Source organism: Branchiostoma belcheri, unplaced genomic scaffold, assembly GCF_001625305.1.
Source record: "Branchiostoma belcheri isolate BF01 breed outbred unplaced genomic scaffold, Haploidv18h27 scaffold2, whole genome shotgun sequence".
NCBI lineage: Eukaryota > Metazoa > Chordata > Leptocardii > Amphioxiformes > Branchiostomatidae > Branchiostoma > Branchiostoma belcheri.
In genome coordinates, this window is record NW_017803490.1 from 6,056,448 (window position 1) to 6,076,940 (window position 20,493).

At 43.5% G+C, this 20,493-nt stretch overlaps 2 protein-coding genes across 2 annotated transcripts in view; both read left to right on the forward strand.

Moving 5' to 3' along the window:
- Positions 1–338: 338 nt before the first annotated feature.
- Positions 339–14,307, forward strand: LOC109468975 (solute carrier organic anion transporter family member 4C1-like). The gene is made up of 14 exons (XM_019767354.1): positions 339–447; positions 6,207–6,369; positions 6,787–6,988; positions 7,417–7,635; positions 7,934–8,032; positions 8,853–8,952; positions 9,277–9,398; positions 9,955–10,035; positions 10,402–10,581; positions 10,927–11,122; positions 11,384–11,549; positions 12,156–12,328; positions 12,665–12,729; positions 13,019–14,307. Exons 1-14 carry the CDS (start codon positions 362–364, stop codon positions 13,348–13,350), a joined length of 2,184 nt encoding a protein of 727 aa, XP_019622913.1. The 5' UTR covers positions 339–361; the 3' UTR covers positions 13,351–14,307.
- A 217-nt stretch (positions 14,308–14,524) lies between these two features.
- Positions 14,525–20,493, forward strand: part of LOC109468974 (solute carrier organic anion transporter family member 4A1-like) — a 10,520-nt gene continuing 4,551 nt past the window's right edge. The window contains exons 1-8 of the mRNA XM_019767353.1: positions 14,525–14,695; positions 16,196–16,308; positions 16,918–17,099; positions 17,451–17,683; positions 18,095–18,193; positions 18,681–18,780; positions 19,158–19,279; positions 19,889–19,969. Coding sequence (XP_019622912.1) covers positions 16,198–16,308; positions 16,918–17,099; positions 17,451–17,683; positions 18,095–18,193; positions 18,681–18,780; positions 19,158–19,279; positions 19,889–19,969 — 928 coding nt within the window. The 5' untranslated portion in view covers positions 14,525–14,695; positions 16,196–16,197. The remainder of the gene's footprint in view (positions 14,696–16,195; positions 16,309–16,917; positions 17,100–17,450; positions 17,684–18,094; positions 18,194–18,680; positions 18,781–19,157; positions 19,280–19,888; positions 19,970–20,493) is intronic.

A 20,493-nucleotide genomic window follows, 5' to 3' on the forward strand; every position in this document is an offset into this window, starting at 1 on the left:
CCGCACCCCCCAAAAATGTACTTTCTATAGACCTAGCGGACTAACTCCCTCGGCATGTTATCTCTCTATTTGGTCATTCTACTCTTCCAGCCGCCTCCCGAAGCCTGGTAGAGGCTACCAAAGCCTAGCCTGCTCACGTACATGTATCGGTTTGGCCCCTTTCCCACTAGGATAAAGTTATCCGGATCGAGCCGAATCGATTCGCTTTGATCGGACAATTTTATCGTAGTGTAAAGGAATGGGGCCCTAGTCGAAAACAACTTGTGTCCAATGAGCGTGCGTTATTCCCTCACGTGACCACGCCGTGCCCCCCTTTGCCGTCACCCCTGTAACAGGTGTTTGTATAGGGCGGACCGGGAACATGTCAGCCGGTACCTCAACCTTTGTCTCGGCCGACCCGGGGCCAAAGACCACCAAAACCACACCCCCTTTTCACCCCAAAATCAGGTGAGTACACTCCGAAATCCAACATGGTGGCAGCCGCTACTCTGGTCTAGTCCTCTCTTCTAAAGATCCACTCAATTTTAAAGGTACGTACCAGTAGTAAGGTTTATGCGCTTGGTACATATACAGTAGGCGTGGCAGTCAGAGCTCTAAATCATTGTTGACGATCGTACAAAAGTGTTTGGCTCAAGTTACAGCATTAGTGTCGTGTTTCTGAGCCACAAGACAGTTGCTCAATGGGATGAGATAACTTCATATGAAAACTGATCTGATCTGCAGTAGATCAGTTTCTGATAGTCGTTTCTATACAAGTTGTTTGCGAACATCTAATTCATGTCATAGAAAACGAGGCTTGAAGTGAACCTTTGTCGTGTTTCTAAAGATTCTTTCGCAGTCGGGGACAAACTTCAATTTTGTTGTTGGGCTAGAAGATCGTGAGATATCGTAACCAGGCACAAGCTGACCACCCTTCAATTATTGTTTATTCTGTGGAAATTTACAATACTTAAAAATAGACTAACACGACTTGTGACACGTTCATGTTCCCAGGTCTTTTCTTTTTTAAATTTTTTAACAACTCTTTAACTATCCATGTTCATTGTTATGCTGTACACAAGTGCACAACTTGAACGATTTTATGTATTTGTAGTTGACATGTTGTTGATGTTTATGTTCACTCGTTATTATTTGTACCCCCAAAAAAGTGCATTGCATTAAAATACAACACTCTTAATAGTGTGGGCCATGGAAAACTTATCAAGAAATTATACTGGTTACATTTTACTCCCAAGGAAGCAAAGAGATACTTTTGAATTGTCTCAAATATCTGTGAGGTGTTTTTATCGTAACACTCGGCTGCTATGTTGTCTGTGAGGTTGAAAGAATGGCAATTCGGTATGAATAATAAAGGGGGGGGGGGGGTGTGAAGTCTGCTATCTCTGATTGCCGTGTTTGAACTATTTTTATAAAACGTGGCCATAAACTGACAAAGTAGGTGGTCATTATGCTACATTGTGTACCCAATGCTGATGTCAGACAACTACTAAGGGTCATTTATGACATTATTACCATAGAAACTATCTCTAAAGCACACAGCGTCACTGCGTAAGTGTGGTGGTATAAAGCAATAACATTACGTTACTAAAATAATTCCAACATGCTCAAGTTCTACAGCTTCTTGTATATACACCTTTGAGAGGCTTTTGAATTTGAATGGTCGATCGCTACTTAGTACTAGCAATATGTTCAAGCTATGATTATAAATAGTTGTTCCCAACAAACCGGTTCTATAGTAATTACCTTAACTCTTTGTCAATTTCCCTGATTTTATTTCATGCCACAGTCCTCTCTCTTCTTTTCTTGTTTTCAAAGTCATTGGTGTTTGAGTGTTCGAAAGGACAGGTCTTTAGAAAATATGTACAAAGAACTACCAACCACCGTTATGTTTACCGTACTGGATGCATGGATGGCATTCTGTAACAGTGGACTAAAGGCTAGCGCTATGGTACGTAATGACAGTAAACATCCGAATGCCCATAGCTTTACATGTTTGGTGCGGCTGTCACAGTCAGTTGCTAGCTTACGTCGTTTTTAAGTTTACACAAATGAATCATTGCAGTTTAGTTAGTCATTATTTGATATTCAAACATCATGTTAGCTTGTTGACCTGTCTGTCGGACAGCTATAGCCTGGGTGCCAGACCCACAGCACACTATATAGGCTCCTGTACACAGGATAACTTTGAGCCTAGTGTGCTGTGGTGGGTCTGGCACCCAGGCTAGGTGACAGCTTATCATAGACCATGTTGTGGGCCGGTCGGTCACATTCATCGTAGGATCGGTTCACGATTTGATGGCATTCTTGTGACAGTCGTGTATTTGTCGTGCAATGATTTCAGCTGTCTTGAGGACGTACATCCTTGTCGTGAGTCGCTTCTGTCCTAGTCTCACTGACCGAAAAACAATCGTACCACACTCGTGCGTATGTACCACTATCTGAACTACCCCAACACACATCACTTGAGAAGTTCAAACAAGGACTACTAGAGTAAATATGGGGGCTTTAATAAGTAAAAAAGCACATACGATGTTACACATTTGTCTCTTTTTAAATAACTGTATGTAATGCAAGTTTTATGTAATTTGAACGTTGATGTATTTGTTGTCCTTCTGTACTCTACCCTCTCCTGGAAGAATAGCTGTCACCCATGGATGGACAGCTAAAGGAGAGCTGATCCAGAATAAACCAGAATAACTTGCCTTCTCTCTGAAAAAATCCACACGTAATGGTAGCCTAGTGACCTTGAAGTCGATAACGCTTGGCTTGAAAACACTCCCACACAACAAAGAAGGCTTTCATCTGCGTTATAACAGTACCAGGCCGTTTCTCTGGCACAGTGCACAGTCCACCTGTTCTATTCAAGCAAGGTATCGACCTATTACGGTAACCCTGTTAGGTAAGTTTGTCTAGGTTTCGCATGCAAATGTTTACAAGTACTACATAGTGACTTCTAGATCTCTTAGGCCTGTTTTTCAACGTAACGTTGCCATTGCAATGGCAAATAAAAATGTAGCTTCGAAATCACAACAAGCTTCATTGATACTATAATATAATGATAGGGTGATTTTGGGGGAAATTATTTCGTCAAGGAAACAGATACACAGGGAATAGCTGTAGGAGTAGCAATGAAAGGGGAAAAAATACATTACGAGCTTGGCACCGTAAAACATGCATTGTGTTCGACCGTGTCATATTTGTTTAAGACTTTCCATCGTTTGTGTATTGATTACTTTTTTAAGAGGCTCAAACCTTTTCTTTTGCTGACAGTCTTTGTGTAGGTTTGGCCTGTTCAGTATTTGGTTACTTTGCTGATGGGTTGTTTATTTGTTTCTTTCTTTGTTAGTTAGTTCGTAGATGTGTCGTAAAATTGCTTCCCTGAGAAGACAGATACCTGTTGCCCCCCCCCCCAATAACACCTAAAAACAACAATTGGCCTCAAGGAACATTCCTGACTACCTGGTTGACCCAGATACTAGTAAGTACTAGCCCTATTTTCACTGAGGAAATAAGATGGTAGCTACACTCGTTTAAAACACCTGCGGAGGGTCATTACCTCCATGAAAAATGGAGGTATTGTTTTTGGCGGCGTCTGTCTGTGTGTCTGTGTGTGTGTCTGTGTGTGTTTCCGCAACTTTGTAGTCAGCATAACTTCATAACGCCTTTATGGATTGTGATGATATTTGGTATGCTGATAAGTCTTAGGAAGACAAAGGTCAAGGTCAAATATGGGCCTCCTGGTGGATGACCTTGGTACTGCAGCAGAACTTCCGGTTTTTGCATCTTTGGTCCTGAACATGCTATGGTCTTGAATTTTTGGTGACAGATAGCTTTTTCTGTCAGGAATAAGTGGTGTGGGTTTGGTCCCCCTAGCAGCTTGTTCAGGAACTGCAGGGGACTTTCGGGCGAAATCTTTGAAAGCCAATAAGTCCAGATAGGAACAGCGTATTTTCATCGTTTTTGGTGTGTAGGTATCTGACAGAGAGATGTACATAATTAACTGCAAATTATGCAAATGAGGACTTTATTTGCATAATTAATGAGGAAATTCTATAATTACAGTGTTTTACATTATAGAACTTTCATACATGTAATGTATGTAACCTATGGCAGATGGAACATCAACAGATACTAATTATGCAAATGATGACCTAATTTGCATAATTAATGCAAAAAATCTATGATTTCTCAATGGTGAATGATGGGAATGTCATACTTGGGACATCTTTAAGTTAATCAAAAGTTAACATCATGATGCATATATTATGTTAATGCAGAGGTCATTTGCGTAATTAAAGAAGAAATTTACATTTATATATCAAGCCCATATTTCATGGAGGTATGAGATCTCGGAACTCTTGTTTCAATCTTTGTTTTACGTTCTCTTCTGGGCAAATGCTAGCCTCTACAAGGCGTGGGGAGGCAGCTGGAAAGAGTAGAAATCGACCAAATAGAGAGATAAACATGCCAAGGGAGTTTGTCCGTTGAGAAACACGGGGTGCGGCGAAATGTTCTCTCAACGGCGAAATGTTCTCTCAACGGACAAACTCCCTTGGCATGCTTATCTCTCTATTTGGTCGATTTCTAATCTTTGCAGCCGCCTCCCCAAGCCTGGTAGAGGCTAGGCAGATGCGACCCGAACGATGTAAAACTGTTGTTGTCCATTTCAGGGATGTATTTCAAAGGACTCTCTGTTCCGATTCACCTAGCTAACGCGCTTAGACACTTCCGTTGTTGTGTAAATATAAACTTAGTCTGATAATCTATTTGCTGTTTGATCTGCCCATTAGACCTTACCTTAGACCTTAGATCCTCCCGCAACCTTGTTGCATACATTTGTAGGTCGACTCCTTGTCTGACTTTTTGTCTCCAAAGGTTTCGGTCTTGCGCCACTACTGCCATATCCTTAAGTGAGTTAAGTCCAAGTTTTACCCCATCATTTTGTAGTGTTTTCCGCAAAGTGACTCTAGGCCGCCCTCTCGGGCGTGTGCCTTCTGGCTTCCATGTTAGAGCTGTTTTTGTGGTTCTGGGATCAGGGAGTCTCCACACATGTCCAACAAAGCTCAATCTCCTTTTCATTACAGTCGCACTGAGAGATGGAACCTTGGCTCTTTGCATGAGCTCCTCATTTGATACGTGGTCACGCCAGGAGATGCCTAGTATAGTTCTGAGGCATCTACGCTGGAAGGTGTCTAACATTTGCACTGTATTTTTGGTGCTTCTCCAGGACTCACATGCATATATAGCAGTTGGTACCACAGTGGACTGGAAAAGCTTCATCTTTAGCGGAATGCTAATTTGCTTGGAGCGCCACATTTTTCTTAGACGCTGCCCCATTAGAAGGGCTCAAAATACTTGCATAATCTGCAAGTGTGGGGGTATTTCTGATCTCAGGTAAAAGTGTTTCTATCCCTGTTACGTAATACGTAAAAAAAACCATTGTCCTCGTACTAAGCAGGCAAAAGGTCAGCTAAGGTGACTTTGATTGACGATGTAAACACATAGTTACACAGTAACGCGAGAGTGGGGTGTACATGTCAGGAAAAAAATGGGGAGGGGGGCGTCATTCTTCCATGTGAGTTCTTCCATGAGTCTCCGTCAAGCATAACAGCCTGGTTTGTTTACATCCTTCTACTAAACCAAACGTTTGGTTTAAAAACGCCAGAGTGTTCGGCTCAGAACCAAGATGTCCCGGGTTCGAATCCCGATCTTGTGTCCTTGGGAAAGGCACTTCACACGACTTTTCACTTTACTCAGGTGCAGGAAATGAGTATTGTCATAGAGTTCTGCGTTGGTAGCGGAATAAAATAAGTTTTGTGTTGGAATGATAAAGTTTAACATTGTACTATGATCACCACCAACAAAGATGAACTTCTATGATATTGTAATTTCGAGGGGATTCATTCCTCAGCTAACCGACATCTTGCACACGCAGTCGTCCCTCAGTATTTAAAGACATCTGGAGCTGCATAGTTCCCGTTTAGAACTTTTATTCAGCCTGTCACACAACCAGTTTCACCTGTGTGGCTTCTTAAGTGTACAGAGGCTAAATGAAACAATTAACATGAAGTTCTCACTTATATACCTTTCCAGTGCAATAATGCCCTGATCAGTTACATGAGTTCGTAGTGCTCTGATGAACTTGATGAACTTCTATGATATTGTTCTTGGCCGTATCAAAATGATTCCCGTACTCCTGGTTTCAGTCCGTCCGAAGAGTCCCGGACCATGGCGCCTGACCCTGTCGCGGCGGATGTGGTGGTGACTAAGAACAGTGCCAGTTCCACGGCTCGAGACTTAGGGCTCACCGAACAACAAGAGAAGAAAGAAACTTGCGGCTGGGGCACAGTCAGGCCGACATGTCTGCAGGTACCGTGGCCCATAAGTACAAGAAATTGAAAGATGAATAATAATAATTTTGATGCACAACAATTGTACAGAGTACAAAGTATGTACATTACTACAAGTTCGTGATGAAACGTTGTACGTACAATCGTATTTCCAACATTGACATTGAAAATATAATTGTCCTCATGCAAGTTTTACTTTGTTAAACTGTATAGTATAAGTTGGATCACTAGAGATCGTCTAAGTCTAAAAAAATCCCCACCTACCAATTCTGCCTTAAGAGCCATGCTGGCTCAGAAGAGGACTAAGTAAGTAAGTACTAGTACCTGCCAACCTTAATTCTTTTCAGAACTGAAACAGGAAACACAACATTTTTCCAAGGCCTAAGGTCCGCTATCTTTGATTATCTTTTTATCCATTATCCTTTTTTTCCTCCAGTGCTGCAACAATCCGAACGGAGTCTTGTTCTTCCTGTGTCTGTTCTCCTTCACACAAGGCGTTATTGTGAACGGGCTGGTGAATGTGAGCATCACGTCCATAGAGACCAGGTTCGAACTGCCCAGCGCCAACACAGGGATCGTCTCCGCTAGTTACGACATCGCCTTTGTGGTTCTGGCTTTGTTCGTAACGTACCACGCAGGTCTGTATGTGTATCTGTATCTGTATCTGTATAGCCAGTTTAACCACCCTTCGGCGTAACACACCAGCTTCTGTATCTGTATAGCCGGTATAACCGCCCTTCGGCGTAACACACCAGTTATAGAACTGGGGGTTTGGTGGTCTTCGGCTGTTTTCTGATTAGCCCAGTTCTAAAAACCGGAGTAATTCAATCAGGCCGGCTATGTTGTCTATATGCAATCAGAAAAATAGCACACAAAAGCTCCCAAATTGGCCAATTTGATCGTTGATGACCGGCTACCTTCTCTCGCCAATTAATACCCTTTTAGGTCGATTTCTACGATTTATTCAGCCTACAAAAGAAGTCTGGTGGAGACTACTGAAGACCACCCAAACCCCACAGTTTTTGGTATGCTTTGGAGGTTAACACTATCGCCCCTTTCACCCCAGGTCAGGGCAACAGCAAACCCAAGTGGCTGGCGTTCGGGAGTTTCTCTTTAGGTCTGGGCGCCCTGGTCTACTCCCTCCCCCACTTCACCACCGGTCCGTACGTGTACGGCACGGGCCAGACGGAGACATGCGACATCGGGGGGAACTCCACCAGCCAGGACTGTAGCAGTGGCACTACCGGCAGTGGTCTGCGGAACTATCTCTACGTCTTTATTTTAGGTAAAATTACACTTGATTCGTGCCTTGTTTATAAAATAAACTCAGTAGACTGACCCAGAGAGACTTGTCACGTGGCCTCTCTCACATGAGACGTCAACACTGGGTCAGTCTATTAAAGAAGGCCAGAGTGACTGGTCAAAAGCTCTAGTTGAGAACAATTCTTTAATTTGTGTTAGAACAAAAGTTTTAAATTTAAACATAACATCCAACACAGATGAACTTTCACGGTCTTATAAGAGCTGTCAACAAGTCTTATTTGTTTACAAAGTTGTTAAAGTGTAGATTTCTTGATGTTCAGGCCAGCTTCTACACGGTGTAGGCGGCACACCCCTGTACACGCTGGGAACGACGTTCCTGGACGAAAACGTGGAGAAAGCGAACTCTGGAGTTTACATAGGTGAGTCATAACGTGTATTAATTACATACAAGGCAATCGGCCATTCCATGATGAACGGTACCTCCTTTTCCGTATACCTGTGTTCGACCCATGATGGGCTGTACCTCCTTTTCCGGATACCTGTGTTCTGGCCATGATGGACTGTGCCTTCTTTTCCGTATACCCGTGTTCGACCCATGATGGACTGCACCTCCTTTTCCGTATACCCGTGTTCTGAACACAATGGACTATGCCTCCTTTTCTGTATACCTGAGTTCTGAACATGTTGGATTGTGCCTCTTTTTCCGTATACCTGTGTTCTGTGTCCCACGCAAATGTTGATTATCGCTGAAAATCATGACGTAATCTATTGTTTCCAGGACTATTTTACATTGGTGGGTCATAATGTGTATAGGTTTTGTACAACACAATCGTCCGTACCATGATGGACTGAACCTCCTTTTCCGTATACCCATATTCTGTGTGCTTCGCAAATGTTGATTATCGCTGAAAATCATGACGTAACCTATTGTTTTCAGGACTATTTTACATTGGTGGGTCATACTGTGTATCGGTTACGTACAAGACAATTGTCAATACCAAGATGAACTGTACCTCCTTTTCCGCATACCCGTGTTCTGTGTCCCACACATATATTGACTATCGCTGAAATCATGACGTAACCTATTGTTTTCAGGACTATTTTACATTGGTGGGTCATAATGTGTATCGGTTAGACAATCGTCCATACCACGATGAACTGTACCTCCTTTTCCGTGTTCTGTGTCCCACGCAAATGTTGAATGTAGCTCAAAATCATGGCGTAATCTGTTGTTTTCAGGAATATTTTATGCAGCCTCTGCGCTAGGTCCGGCGGCGGGATATCTGATAGGTGGACAGTTTCTCAACATATACACTGACATCGACATCGGACAAAACGGGTAAAACTTATATGATCTCCATTTCTTAAAGAAAATAACGACACAAAACTAGTTTGCATAATTTGGATGAAACGTTATTGCATATTCATTTGGATGGTTGGGAAAAGGCAAATTGACCATCCAGTTGCAATTGAAACAGAAATAGCCTAAATGTGTAAAAACCGAAAAACCGAATAAATTCCATTCACTTAGCATTCTAACTATGGAGTATAGACCAGTGAAAAATATTAAAGAATTGTACAATCTTATGCTATTTTAGAAGAAAATTCAACAGTTTACAATGATAAGCACTAGTACAGAGCTCTAAATGTTTTTCTGAAAAAGGAATGGACTGACCGAGGCGGACCCACGGTGGGTGGGTGCCTGGTGGATCGGATTCCTGATGTGCGCGTTCCTGGCATGGTCCATCACCATTCCCCTGCTCGGCTATCCAAAAGAACTGCCAGGTAAGATTATATAGGCTCCGCCCCTGAGGCGCCGCCAAAAACATTTTTTTTTTATTACTGCGACGTTGTACTCAGTCTGTCTCCAAGAAGTTTTATTCTTTAGGTATAAGTGTTGAAAGAAATCTAGTAATCGTGTGGCAAATACTATAGGAGTCAAGCACAATATCTTGAGCAACCTAGTGTTTAGGACAAAGACAAAGAAGTAGACGAAAGACGTACCCACTATTTACATGTGTTATATAATATTTATGGGCATTCATGCAATATCTTAACAGTTGATGTGATGCCCCTTGTATTTGTTTGTTTATTTGGTCGATCTCCATTATTGCGTACAAATCAATGATACAACACTAGTCTTCCTGGAGTCGTATTGAATACTACACATACATACATACAAATACAAGAAGCATAACGTAACTTACATACAACATGGCAAATAAAATGCAACATAGCAAATGAAATACGACATGGGAAATGAGAATATAACATAGGGTATAAAACTGTTGAGAGGTCAGAGGTCTCAATACAGTTAAGAGCAGGTCTTGTACCTGTACAGGTGCGGCAGAAATCAAGGCGAACAAGGAGTCGGAAGCACACGCTAAGGGAGGGGCAGACGTGGCCTCCCAACCGGACTTTGGTAGGTATCATTGTTGCTTTGTAATGATGTACACTTGTTCTTAACCCTTGTAGTGTAAATGATAGTCCTTATCTTTCGGTTAAAGGAACTATCAAAACGTTGCTCTCCAAGTTAAGCTGTTCAATGTTTTCCGGGTGCTTTCAGCAAGAAAAGACGACAAAATAAGAGGAAAATCAAACACATGATATTCAAAGCGGTTTGATTGAGACGGGCGACGTTACCGACTTTCGACCACCTTTGACCTTTTTGTTGCCAATGGATACGTACTCTAAGCAATCGGTCTTCAGTTATACTCGGCGAGGAGCCCTTTTCCTGTGTTGAAAGCTGTTGATTTTTCCTATGATATCTGTTCTACTATTATATTAGGGAAGAGTTGGAGAGACTTCCCCATCGCCGTGAAGATCCTCCTGTGCAATCCTACCTTCATGTTCGTGAGCCTGGCCGGTGCCTTTGAAGGCTTCCTGACCAGCGGACTGGCCACTTTCGGACCCAAGTTTGTGGAGATGCAGTTTAGCCAGACCTCAGGTTGGGCCGCCATGCTTTGTGGTAAGACCACCATTTCTTGTTGGTCAAAAAGCTGAACCTTTTTTTCACCCCCCCCCCAAAAAAACAGACTCCACTAGATTTGTCAATGTGACATATTGTTATGTCAATGGCTTTTAGAACTAGAAATCTAAAATGAGCGAACAGAAGATAGAATGTTACATGGGTGAAATCTGACGTTAAATCTGAATATTATGCGCTGAACGTAATCAATGACGGTTGGTGTTCCGGCAGGGTTTGTGGTTGTTCCCCTTAGCGGCTGGAGGGAACATTCTGGCGGGTAAAATCTGACGTAAAATCTGAAAATTATGCACTGGACGTAATCAATGACGGTTGGTGTTCCGGCAGGGTTTGTGGTTGTTCCCGGGGCGGCTGGAGGGAACATTCTGGGCGGAGTTATCATGAAGTGGATGAAGTTGAAGTGCAGAGGAATGCTGCGGCTGTGCATCATCCTGGGCGGAGTGTGCCTGGCGCTGTACCTGGTGTTTCTCGTGCAGTGTCCAAACACCCCGTTTGCCGGAGTCACGCAGAGATACACCAACAGGTATGGAAAAGTTCCGAAAATAGTTTCATACGGTTGGTAAAGTATAGGATACAGGAGTTTTCTTTTACCACAACCAAAATTTATCACCATTGTGTTGGAATATAACACCAGAGATGATCTGAAATCCAACTATATTTATTTCTAGCATGAGAGAATGTCAAATCGACATTTCAACCAGTTCCTGTACATGAGGAATGATTGTAGTCGGCACCGTCCCCCGTCTCGGTTTAATAGATTCTCGTTTTTCTCGTTTTTTCCCAGCTCAATGGACCCGGCAGTGCATGGTCTCAACCTCACCAGCGAGTGCAATACCGACTGCAGCTGCCAGGAGGAGTACTACACGCCCACCTGCGGGGCGGACGGGGTGCAGTACTTCTCTCCCTGTCATGCCGGCTGCACGGTTCTGACGGGCACGGACGGGACTAAGGTACTTTGTCTTTTGGCAACGCCTCAGGGGGGTGGCGGTCTCGCACTCTGTGTGTGTGTGTGTGTGTGTGCATATATGTGTGTGTGTGCTTGTGCGTGTGACATGTCTGTGTGTGTGCTTGTGTGTATGTGTTATGTGTGTTTATGTGTGTGTGTGTGTATGTATGTATGTGTGTGTGTGTGTGTGTGTGTGTGTGTGTGTGTGTGTGTTTGCGTGTGTGCGTGTGTGTTTATGCGCCTCCTACGATTCACAATAAATACGATGCAGCGTGACCATACACAGTGACGATATTTTTGTCTGTGGAACTGGAATGGCCACAAAACGCTGTGGGTTACTTTCCAAGCAGAGGTTTGTGTTTTGGCTTACTTTTGGCGTGTTTTTAGGGTTTTTTTTATCGTGCTTTCTTTTGTGCAGTGACCAGTCAAAACTGCAAAGATAAATCCCGATAAAAAAGCCTAAAAACACGCCAAAAGTAAGCCAAACCCCAAACCTCTGCTTGGAGAGTACTGTTGGTAAGGGGAAGACGCCTGCCATCTCTGGTCGCTCGTTTCCTACCTCTGCTTGCTTGTCTGCCATCTCTGATTTCTTGTCTCCTCCCGTGTCCAGCGGTACCACAACTGCACGTGCATTTCGTACGACTCCGTGCCGAGCCTCGCAGAGACGCTGGAAGGGAAGTGCGAGTCGAGCTGCGGGACCATGCCGGTGTTCCTGGCCATGTTTTTCGCCATCATGCTGCTGACTTTCGCTAACAACCCGCTGGCCACGGGCGCCACGCTCAGGTAGGGTCTCAGCCGTACGTGTTTGAAAATAAAATCGACCATATGCCATACAGTAAATTGTACAAAGTACTAGTAGCTGCAAAATGAGCACATATATGCCGCAAATTGCAAAAAAAAAAAAAATTGGAAAATTATGTAGCAGAATGTCAAAATCCATTCCAAAGGACAAGAGGAAAATAAGAAGGAATGAAAAATGAGTCTTTATTCACCATGCCAATGAAATATTACCTTGTGAACACACGATATAGAACCTGTTGTTGCTCATAAGAGAACTAGGAGCAGTATGTTCAAATAATGCTTCAAACAAGTTTTTTTAGAATCTTTATTTTACCCCAGGACTGTTCCAGACAGCCAGAGACCGTTCGCTCTGGGTCTTCAGTGGATCTTCGTCAGATGTATCGGTGCGTGTCATATTGTTGATAACTGGGAATCTTAATTAACGTTTGTTATATTTGCACAATGAGCAGTTGAAAATAGATAAAGGTAATATCATGTTCTCAACCCAGAGTGTTTTAGGTACCTTAGCTTATTATTTTGCCATCTTTGCTATGAAACGCTTGTCATCTTACCCATATCACCACTATAAAACACTGTCTATAAAGGTAGAACGTGTTTTGAAGAGGAGAAACTGCCAAGGTGACCATTCGATGTATACTAATCCTTTCCCCTTGTCTGTTTGTGAAACTACAGGGACCATTCCTGGCCCGATCCTGTTCGGAAGGTTTATAGACGATGCCTGCCTCGTCTGGCAGGAGAAGTGTGACGGACAGGGGTCCTGCTGGTTCTATGACAACGCAGCGATGGCCCGCTCCCTCCTGTACCTCACCATCGCCGGGAAAGCCCTGGCTTTCATATTCTACTCAGTAGCCGCCCTGTCGTACAGACCCCCGCCGTTAGAGGACATGGATAAAACTACGACTGAGGTCGCCTTGCATAACCAGGATGAGCTAGCCGCTGTTACTGTTCCTGAGTCAAACGGAGTTAGCAATAAGGCACTAGAAATAGAAAGCACTGAACTGTGATAATTGTCATAAACTGATTATATGAAACAGTGTAAAAATGTATGTAATGACAATGAAGTTTATTGCATATTCATGCCCCATAATAATAAAATTGACTCACCAGGAATTTTCGACCGAATCATTCGGTCTTTATCAGCTTTCGGAACCAAGTGCTGTGGACACGTGCCTTTTACCCACGTGTTACGTCAGTACGGGGTCAAAGTTCATCGGAAGTCGGTACCGCCCCCCGTCCCGGTTGAGCAATAGTCAATTTTCTTGAGTTGGAGATGAACTTTAATGCCAGGGTAAAAATTCTTCAGCTGCTCAAAAAAGGATGAAATTAAATCTAATATCCTCCAGACATTTATGATTTCACAGTGACAAAGAAAGAGAAAAATGCTAGTCGTTTTGAATTGAAATTTCAGTACATTAAATATATTTGTATATTGAGAAATTTATGAAATCTATATCTGATTAAAAAGCCTGTATATGGCATTACTTGCTGCTGAATAAGTGTACATAATGTAATGTTTAACAAAGCAAGAAAAGAAAAAGTATTTACTGTATATTTTATAATGTATGATGCTGTACATTTTTGTTTACAAAACATAACAATATAACACTGCCACTATCAACATGAGTGTATACAGTGTATAGAAGATAGTATTCAAATTATATTCGTCCATGGTATAGTAGACCACGTTGTTAATAAGGATATCTTTATGAGTTATTACCGATATTATAGGTAGTTGCCACACTGATAACTTTGGTACTTGTATTTGTTTCAGATGCTTGGTAACTACACAAGGCGTCAAAATTAGAAAAGCGTAAAAATGTCGCCTTTATACACTAAAGCTTGAAGGATGAAGAGAAATTATGATGTGTGTCAATTTTAATAAGATGGTGACATGATCTCAGGAGTTTGTAAACTAAGTGCAGTTATGAAATCTTATAAGACGATCTTGTCTCAAACTACGACTGAATAAAGTGAAAATTCAATTTCTTATGTCTTCATCACTTCCTAACTTATGTTTCTGCTTTAATTTTGTAACTACGTTAATTCTAACACAGCAACTGTTAATCAAAAATTAGCTCCAACTCTTACTTTAAGCTCCGCCCACCCACAATGCATTAGCATGGGCCATCTTCCCAAGGTTAACCCATAATATCCTCACACTTCAGTGAGTGACCTATGACCCCGTTGCAGATAAATGCCATGTGGTCGGACAAGTTTTCTGGAGCTGTTATCGTCTACTCAAGGTCTCAACCGTCTTCTGTCTCAGCGTTTAAACTGACTTGACTTTCGTAGACAAGACAAGACAAGACAAGATTAGACAAGACTAGACGAGACAAGACAAGACTCAAAGTAAGGCTTATAACGTTATATTATACACAGGCTGCCATGTTTTTCACGTAAACTATAGCTGACTGCTATCCCGTCTTTTCACTGAGGAAAACCTTGTTTGCAGTAGGAGTATGATCTAACCCCCCTCCTATCAAGTAAGCCTTCTTATACAGTTTGATATCGTATTTTATGGATAAGTGGCGAATTTGGGTAGCCGGGGTGCCATCCGATTTGTAACGGCAACCCCGAAAAAAATTGGGTCAGGCTAAGAACAGAAAAGACGAAGACACGAATCGTCCCAAGTGACCTGAAATAAGATGTTGTCACCATGACTTAAGCTTCTGGTCCCCCTAAAAAAACGGTATTACAGAAGGACCCCCCCATGCAGACCCTCAGAAACATACCGAAATACGCTGTCTGCCTGTCTACCAAAACAATGACTTGAACCCAGTTTTGTTATGGTAGGAGCTAGCGATAATAGTTCACCACTTACAGTTTAAGAGCTGTGGAAGTGTGTGTCTAGTGTGAATACTTTCCCCGGGGCTATTTAAACATAGGGGAGGACCAACTAACATACACCAGAAGGGGTTAGCTGACGAAAAACTCGCTGTTTGGTCAGTTTCTACCAATGACGATTCCCACTTTTCATAGTCACATCACCGTGACATAATCTCTACCAATAAATTAGATGTAACTACAAAGAAAACCTATCGAAGCATTCCAGCAATGCATGGTGACGAGGTGGTCCTATTTTTTCTTGATAGGGTTCAAACAGGGACAGTTGTTACCACCTAATCTCCAAGCAGATCTCCTACGGTGGCAAAACACTGTATGAGGGTCCTGTATCAGATTGGCAAGGCAGTATCAGAGAGGGTCCAATTTACGCCACTTTTGCCACCCTAGGATCTGTTTGGAGATTACTCACCACCCCACCCTGTTCTTTGTTTATCTGACTCCCCGCGGCGTGTCCTTGGAACCGTGCCTGGTAGGAAGGTTGAGAATGACAATGCCAGGTGTGTTGGGTGAGACGGCCGGTACTTATCATTAGGTCAAGTGATCGCTGTAGGTGTTCCACAATACTGTATTGCTAATTTTGTCTGGATGAAGACAGCCAAAAAGAGCACTATTTAAAAGCTGTAGAATGTTTCGTTGTTATCTTCACCAAGAAGGTCGATATGTTTTTGGTAGCGTTTGTGTGTATCTATGAATGTATTTATGCGAGGTTTAGCACGATAACTCAAGAAGCTATCAATGAATTGTCACGAAAGTCGGTAGGTAGGTACCTCTTGATAAGACCTTGGAACGATCAGTTTTTGGGCTCCCTCGCGGCTTGTTACGGTACTGCAGCAGAATTGCCATTTTCATATCCCGCGATCTGCCTAGACTTTGGATGATACATAGCTCTTGCGATCGGGAAGTAAGTGAGTTTGGACCCCTAGCAACTTGTTCTGGAACTGCAGGGGCGTTTGTTTCAAAGAATCCCTAAGTTCCTTTGTTTTTGCTCTGCGGCTGTTTGAGTAGAAATGACTCGGACGGACAGGGTTGAGCCGGAGACAGACGACAGTGAGAGGAACCTGACAGGCAGGCCGGACCTGAGGTGCGGCTGGGGGAACATCAAGCCGAGCTGTGTGCAGGTGAGAGTCAGGAGTACACAGGGGTCTCCCTCTGTCCCTGTCTCTGTCTCTCTCTCTCTGCCTTTGTCACTCTCTCTGTCTCTGTCTCTCTCTCTGCTGCCTTTGTCACTCTCTCTGTCTCTGTCTCTCTCTCTGCCTTTGTCACTCTCTCTGTCTCTGTCTCTATCTCTGCCTTTGTCACTCTCTCTGTCTCTGTCTCTCTCTCTGCCTTTGTCACTCTCTCTGTCTCTGTCTCTCTCTGTGCGCACGTGTATGCGTGATTGTGTGTTTGCGCGCGTGTCATCCTCCCAAGCCAGGGGTGCTTCCTTACGAAGGCGTATTTGCCGCGGGATAGCTCTGCCGTGGGAGAATGGCGCGTGTGTGTTTGCGTGCATGCTTGCAAAAGTGTGTGTGTGTGTGTGCATGTGCACATGCATATGTGTGTGCGCGCGCGTGTGTGTTTCATGTGTGCATGCATGTGTGCGACTTCGCTGCTCGTTGTAGTGATTAATACAAATAATTCTCTTATTGGTTATTTGGATGTTCGGAAAAAATCTAATTCACTACACGTGGAAGGACTGTGATCACGACTGCATTTTTTTTTGTAAGAATGTATTTCTCTGTCTACAGGTGTGTAACAACTCCAAAGGAGCGCTGGTGTTCCTGTGCATGTTCGGGTTCGTGCAGTCCATGTTAGTGAACGGTTTTGTGAACGCCAGCATCACGTCCATCGAGAAGCGGTTCCAACTGTCCAGCAGGAACGCCGGCATCGCCGCGGCGTGTTACGACATCGCCTACGTCGCTCTAGCGCTGTTCGTGATTTTTTTATTTGTTACCTTGCAGGTTCATCTGTGTTCAACTTGGTAGAAGTCATTATGAAAAGTTTAAGGGTCATTGCATGAGAAAACCAGGCAAAATTGGTGGGAGGTCGGAAGATGGGGGTCGGCCAAATCCGCTTATATTTTGTATATAGGATAGGTATAGGTAACTATCACCAGCCATATAATTAAAACCCTCCAGCACTTTTTTGTTATGGAGTTCTGAAACCCCCCATGGAGACCCTCAATAATTGGAAAATTTTTGCCTGGAAATTCACGAAATTCGGATCGCTCTCTCTCCTACAGGAATGTTCGTTTGGCTGAAACTGTTTTTGTTTTTTGCAGTTTCGTGACATACCACGCCGGCCAGGGCAACAGCAAACCCAAGTGGCTGGCGTTCGGGAGCTTCGCGCTCGGCACAGGCGCCATGCTGTTCTCGGTGCCGCACTTCGCGTCGGGACCGTACGTGTACGGGTCGGGCACCACGGACACATGCGACCCCGGCGGGAACAGCACGACAACCGGCTGTACCACGGGAGGGAGTACCCTGTCCTACTACCTGGGCGTCTTTATTCTAGGTGAAAAATAACGTCCTTTTCTAGAGGGGTATTGATAATAATGATTGATAGTATTGATAATAATGATGATGATGGTAATGATGATAATAATGATAATACTGACGACGACGACGATGATGATAATAATTTGATTAATACTAATAATAATCAAAATAATGATGATAACGATAATAATTATTTTATGAAACTCGGTGAACAGATGTTGGCGTGCTCAACAGAAATACGCTGTAATCCAACATGAGTCTTGACGCAGGGTTCTCGGCGTGTTCGGGGGTCAAATTTGACTCAAATGTAACTCAAATTCGTTTCGATTCATAAAGTAAAGTCGTCTGGTGTTCGGGAGCAAGGTCGGGGAAGTACATAGATGTGTGACAGTTGCTTAACACACGTTGTATATTTTTTCTTTGCCAGCACAACTTTTTCACGGTTTCGGCGCCACGCCCCTGTACACAGTGGGGACTGCGTATTTAGACGAAAACGTGGAGGAAGTGAACTCCGGGCTGTACATAGGTACGTGACATGTCACTTCGTTTTAAAATAATAGCAAAACGTACTTTATTTGCTTTTCAGCACAACTTTTTCACGGTCTCGGACACACAGCGTTCACTGTGGGGACGGCGTATCTAGACGAAAACGTGGAGGCCTTGAAGTCAACTCCGGGCTGTACATAGGCACGTCACATGTCAAACGAAGTTTTCTGCTTTGTCCCTTTGATGTATGGACAGCCAAACAAAAACTAGTAGAGACCATACGATAGTTGACCCTTAAGATTAACCTGGTACACCAAACGATACGTAAACCACACTCTCTACATAGATTTTGGTGCCATCTGTCAGTACCAGGTAAATACATCTGCTTGTGCGCGTTTCACAGTGCAGCATTGCCGTATATATGTCCTCAGTGCTGCTGTGTTGATCTGTAGGACTGGGAGATTCTCAAAGCAGTATGGGTAAGGTGTTGAAGTATGCCATCTCTGACTACTTTTTTTTTGCTCTAGGAATCTTTTACGCAGCAGCGACTATCGGTCCTGCTGTAGGGTACCTTGTGGGTGGGCAGTTCTTGGACATCTTTGTCGACATCGATATCGGGAACAACGGGTACGTTCTGAGTCCATCCTAGAAACTTCGCGCCAAATTTCAGTGTCGTTTGCAAATGACGTCAAAGCTGCGATACTGATAATGATTGGTAGTACTTGAAGTCATCTTGGACACTGTATAATATCATAAATTCAAATTCACCGGGTAGTGGATCGAAGCCGGATCAAAGCGAATCAATTTGGCTCGATCTAGGGCCCCATTCCCACCAGGATAAAATTGTCCGGATCGAGCCGAACCGATTGGCTTTCATCCGGCTTCGATCCGGCTCCGATCCTCCTCGAAGCAGGAACGAAGCCGGATCAAAGCGAATCTATTCGGGTCGATCCGGACAATTTTATCCTGGTGGGAAAAAGGTCTAACTCTGGTCGTCTGCCCAGGTCTGAGCTGACCCCGGGTGACCTGAGGTGGGTGGGCGCCTGGTGGATTCCCTTCGTCATCACCGCAGTGCTGGGCTGGGTCCTCGCCGTCCCGCTGCTGGGATACGCTAAAGAGTTACCTGGTGAGTACTAATCTCCAAGCAGATCCCTCTCGGTGGCAAAAAGACAGTATCAAATTGGACAGGCAGTATCCATTAGCCAGAGAAGGTCCGCGGCCACCGACGGTTGGGGGTCAGGACAAAAAAAAGGCCATAGATAAAAATGTAACGATCATTCCCCCACAACCTCTGCTTGGAGAGTAGGTAAGTACGGCGAAACATAACTTTTGCGATGCGACATTTTTGCCTTCATCAGAAGGCTATGAAATCATTTTGCTATAGTGTGGGATACTGTGATATAAGCCATATAACTCTTGAAGGCATGGCGTGATGTTCATGATTTTTGGCAGGCAGGTTACCGTTGGGGAGACCAAGGTTAAGTGCAAAAATGGGCCTCGTGGGGGTCCATACGTCACTGCAGCGGACCTTTTGTGTTTGTCGTTTTCACTGTTAGCAATATATTGTACGACGCATCCACGACTGACTCAAGAATGTCGCGATTTGCTGTCGTGCATTTATCGTACGGCGAATGATGTGGGAACCTAGGACAGGCCCCAAAACACAGAAATATGTCAATAATAATGTTTGTTCGTTTGTTTGTTTGTTTGTTTATTTCTTCATTTGTTTGTTTAGGCACAGCGGAGATCAGAGAGAAAAAGATATCCCAAGCCGACGTAAGAGGGGGAGAGAAGATAGCCGCCAATCCTGATTTCGGTGCGTCAAATTTTCGTTTATTTCTCATTCAACAGTAAAGAAAAGTTTTAAGCAAACCACCAAGTTAAGTGTAATACATGCATGGATATTTATTTTGTCAGGTGAAACAGAAGATACAAGCCGTAGCCGTACCCTGTGTTTTCTGGAAATATAATAATTGTTTTATCGCAAATTCATGCCCGAGGGATAATTGCAAGTACCGAAAAAAACATTTGGTACAAGAACAGGCAAACACAAAGAAATACTAACTCTTAAAAACTACTGGGTTTGACTTCTTTTTTGAAGACAGGGGAAAACAAAAGATCCCACTTTTTCTGGAATCTGTGGGTTTTTGGATGTTAAGATGAGAGTAGTTTTCATTTGTATATGTGTGAAAGTTAGGGTAGAATTTGGAGGCTGCTTCAGAGAGTTAATTCCGTTCATTGCTATAGAGAGTACTCTCCAAGCAGAGGTGAGAGGGAGAGAACGTAGGATATTCCGACATGGCTAGCTAAGGGAGGCACAGGAATGTGCCTTCCTTAGCT

What these genes read in the sequence shown, in the direction of transcription:
- LOC109468975 (XM_019767354.1), top strand. Translation starts at nt 362, where the DNA reads ATGTCAGCCGGTACCTCAACCTTTGTCTCGGCCGACCCGGGGCCAAAG. An exon ending in TCTCTACGTCTTTATTTTAG is followed by an intron (nt 7,636 to 7,933) that starts GTAAAATTACAC and finishes CTTGATGTTCAG; the next exon opens with GCCAGCTTCTACACGGTGTA. An exon ending in GGCCTCCCAACCGGACTTTG is followed by an intron (nt 10,036 to 10,401) that starts GTAGGTATCATT and finishes CTATTATATTAG; the next exon opens with GGAAGAGTTGGAGAGACTTC.